Genomic DNA, 4,253 nt, shown 5'->3' with positions numbered 1-4,253 from the left:
CGAGAGCGCAGCGACTCCCTCGCCGTGCCTTGCGCCAGGAGCCGATGCAGCAGAGTCCGGCCGCTGCGCCGCGAGGCCGAGGGGCAGAGGGAGGGATGCTCTGCTACGCTTGCCACCGCTCTAACACATCCACCAACGCTTTACACTCTTCCAGCATGGGACCGGCTTACAGCGTAGCAGGATTTATATATTAAAAGAAACCAACAGAGAAGTACTTTACAACTATGTACAATGAAAGGAAATCCATACGGGACTGCTGGGTGTATATACATGAGTGTAGATTGGCACAGTGGCGACCGCTCCAGCGTTGCATTTGCTTGCAAGGACCATGCATCTAAACCACGGGCTTTGCTATTGCATCTCTTTTCCTTTTGCCTTTTCCCCTCTCATTTGTGCAAGATAAGATACACAGCTCTGGATTCCCAGCTGCTTCCTTCTTTCTGGTGTCCCCGTACGGTCACCACGAGGATAAACTATAGGAATTGGAATCTGGTGACAGACGTGGTATCCCTTTTCCTATGATTTATCATATACAAGCTAGCAAATGTTATAAATATAGAAAGGTTTTTGTTGTTTTTTTTTTAAATTCTCCATTCAATAAATATCTGCAATTAAGCTTAACTAAACCCCAAGTCATCCAGGTGAAATGAATTCTTAAAACAAAGGACACCAGAACTCCCGTCACTATGCTCCTGCCAACCCCTGCGTAGCAACTGTATTGCAACCAAGCAAATGGGGTTCCTGGAAATGCTACATGAGCTCTGCCTATTGCTTATCTAATTAGAGATGACATTTCACTGTCACTGCTGTGCATTTACTGAGGAAATTTCCTCTAATTAGAAAAAAAAAGAAAAAAAAAGAAAAAAAAAAGAGCGAGACTAGGTCAGTTTTCTGCATGCAACAAGTACCTACCTACTTATTAGAGTGTTGCATGTTTGGACAAAGATTTTTATTTAGCACCTTGTCATTGTCAAGAGAAAGGGGTTACTGCATCTTAAGGGAATGCAGAACCGGCCCGAGGATGAGCGCATGGACAAAGCCCATGATACTCACTTACTGAAAACCATGGGCAAATCTCTTAAATATGCTGTCTTCCCTCCCCTGGCTTTCCCTAATGTTTGTTAACACTAAAATAAACATTAAAAGCATTCTCTACATTTAGAAAGACACATTTTTGTACGGATGAGGCAAAAGTCAAACAGCAGCAATAGAGATGGGGGAATGGGCTGCACTTCAAGCAAACGCCATTCATCCCCAAGGCAAAAAAAAATTAAAAATCTTAATATTTAATGAGCAAAGAAGAGCTTGTTCCAGGAGAGGGGGGTACTGGATTGATATCCCTATAAAAATACACTTACGTGTATCGTACGCTTAGGTTTTTGTGATGTCTTAACAGAGCTTAAGAGGTTTAGAGAAACAAACACTGGACGTCTTAACTTCGTGGCGTGAGTTAAGGTCCCCCTTGCTCCAGCAGCGGGGGAGCAAGCACGCGCGTTGGGAAGCGGGGTTCGGCCAACATCCTTCTGGAGCAGGTTTGTGCTGTTGATGCAAAATTAATATTCCGTTGAAGGAGACCTGATGCTACAGATCAGCTTACAGGCAGAACAACACGATGTTTATACAACCTCCCGGAGACATCCTGCCGCTATTCCCCCCGGGGAGGGAGGAACCCTGCTACCATCTTGCTTTTAAAAAGAGGGTCTGAATCAATGTGGCCGGGTGGGTTCAGCGAAAGCAATGTGCCTAAATGTTAAGAGACCCTTCAACAAATGAACTGTATCTTCACCTCTGGCCCAAAATCTCTGAGGGACACAGAAAGCTTTTGAGAAACCGTGTGTGCAACTGGCCCTTCTAACGGTGTGCGGGTGGGGAGGGAGGGAGTGAACCCGTCACCTTCAACAGGCTGCTGGTAGCAAGGAAAGCGAAAACAAGAAGCCCACCCTGAATATGACAAATCCAACGCAGCTTTCTGCAGCCGGGAGTGGGTATTGCTTGTGCGGCCGTGCCGGCCAAGCCCGCAGTTAATGGTTCTTGTGGTGTGCAGGCATGGTGAGCAGCCGTCCGTCCGTCCGAACCAGGAGTTTTTAAGCAGCTCTACTTCATGATACACATACAGGTTTTCAGCCTTCACTCTACATTATTAAGATTCCTCCTTTGGCCCCATCTATTTAAATTCTGACCAGCTCCAAAACCCTGAATAACCCAAAGTGCTTCAGTTTGTGGAAATTGTCGCTTCTGCTTTCTCCGAAGGCAAAAGGCTAACGGTATCCTCAGAACACAGGTTACTAAAAAGAGCCAACGCCGCCCCGCTCCGTGGAGCACCCCATGCCCCCCGTCCTCCCGAACTATCAAAAGGGCTTTTCTGGCCTGCTTGCTTTGCCCTCCGGCAGCGCCTTGCAAATGACACTGTTTGTGTTTCTGCATCTGCATCCGGGCCGGCTCACTTGGTCGTAGCATCGCTGGGACAGCTTGACGCAGCCGGTGGCTGGCAGGTAGCAGAGCAAGCACGGGAGCACCAGGGACAGGGCGCTCATGAAGGACCAGCGGGCACAGCAGTTTGAGTGGGAGCAGGAGCAGGGGTGGTCGGCGCACGTTCCCTCATCATCCTCGTTGGTGCAGTGGTAGAAGACGCCCTTGACGAGACACATGCAGGTGGAGTAGTTGACCAGGTTCTGCGCCGAGCAGAGGCACTCCTGGTTGCACACCCAGCAGGAAGGCAGAGTCCGGGGCAGCGCGCACTCCTTACACTTGCATTTCCCGCAGGCTTCGCACAGTAGAAAGTGCTTGTCCAGTTCCTGAGACGCAGGTCCCTTCAGGTCCAGGGGTTTGCCGTTAATTGCCTTGGGCTGAATGCGACCCGCTCTGGGGGAGGACTGCTCCGCCACGGGCGCCGGGGCCATGTGGTCCAAGAGCCTTTGGTCTGAAGATGTGCTGCTGCTGCTGCTGATGGAGCTGGGGCGCCCGCTGAAGGAAATCCAGGGGTGGGTGACATCCTGCTCACACCGCTGCAGGTGCTGGTTGGTCAAGACCAGTTCATGGGGGCCTCGGGGACGCTTCTGGGCTGCCAGCTGGGAAGTGGTGGGGTTGTCAGTGTAATCGTTCTCTATGTGAGTTGTCTTCATCTGGTCGATCGGCAGGATGGTGAGCGGATGTCCCATAGGGGATCCGACTGTCCAGCAAGGGCTGGACCATCACAGAGTTGGGAACGACGGTGATGTTGTGGGGAATCCGGGGCTCCATGGATAAACCAGTCTGATTAACGGTGAAAAAATCTGCTCTTAAGGATCCTGGGGGAAGGAAAGGAGAAAGAAAAGGGGTGGGGGAGAGAAAGAGCGCATCGTTACTGAACCACCCTGCAACCCCAGCCCAAACAGGGCTCTTTGCTGAGGCTGGTTATTATGCAGAAGGCCTTACAAGGTGGACTTGTGTCCAAGGGAGTTGGAGCACGGTATAAAGCACGTCGCTCTTCCTCTGCTACTGTTTTCCTCTCCCTAACCTTGGCCACAGATAGCTCCTCCGGTCCTGGGAGGGCTTCCGTTACTGCAGGCTCCTGACGTGCCCATTCACCATTTCTACTGAGGAAAAGCACATCGTAGGGTTACCGGTGCATAGTCACGTGTATTTTTGTCAGCAAACTGCCTGAAATGACATATCTCGGGTTTGGGGAGTTTTGCCCCAATTGACCTTGATGCCTAAAAAACCTGATGGAAAGCTGCGGCTCGCAGGAGCGCTGGCCTGGTGCAAAGACGCTGCGGAGCGTGGGGCCGAGCACTTGTCCTTGCTAACCCAGACTCTGCCTGTGGGACGGTGGCTTGGCTTCGGCGAGGAAGCGTCCCGTCGCCGTCGGGAGCCGCTTTCAGCCCTCCCGCGGGAGGGGGACGATCTTGCTCGGCAGCTCGTCCGGTTGCAAACCAGCGCGCGAGCGGCCGGGTCCGGCTCACGGGGAGAGCACGCACGCGGGTCAGGCCTGACACGTCACCTGGCGCGGGTGATTAGGCGCTGTTCGTCAAAACACTAAGCGGACTAATACTCAGTTTAAGTGCTGTTTACTAGCCGAACTAGCTAAGCCGTCTGTTGCCGCAGTTTCTGATTTCATTGAAAGAGTGCAATTTGTCCTGGAGTCGGTCCAAAGAGTCAGCAGCGGCGTAGGACAAGAAACCACAGGAAGTAGCTAAACTTAAATCAAAGAACGGAAACGACTTGGTTCAAATTTAGAAAGTGCACATTGTTTTCTAGTAGATGTGCCGTTTCCT

General features: G+C 51.2%; 1 protein-coding gene across 1 annotated transcript; it reads right to left on the bottom strand.

Moving 5' to 3' along the window:
• Positions 1–2,121: 2,121 nt before the first annotated feature.
• SPRY4 (sprouty homolog 4 (Drosophila)) lies at positions 2,122–3,245 on the bottom strand. Its single transcript, XM_010282621.1, is given in 2 exon segments — positions 2,122–3,153; positions 3,155–3,245. Coding segments are annotated over 2 exon segments (891 nt in total). The 5' UTR covers positions 3,241–3,245; the 3' UTR covers positions 2,122–2,348.
• Positions 3,246–4,253: the final 1,008 nt, after the last annotated feature.

Source organism: Phaethon lepturus, unplaced genomic scaffold (genome assembly GCF_000687285.1).
Source record: "Phaethon lepturus isolate BGI_N335 unplaced genomic scaffold, ASM68728v1 scaffold48502, whole genome shotgun sequence".
In the NCBI taxonomy this organism is placed as follows: domain Eukaryota; kingdom Metazoa; phylum Chordata; class Aves; order Phaethontiformes; family Phaethontidae; genus Phaethon; species Phaethon lepturus.
This window is presented reverse-complemented; position numbering and strand designations above follow the sequence as displayed.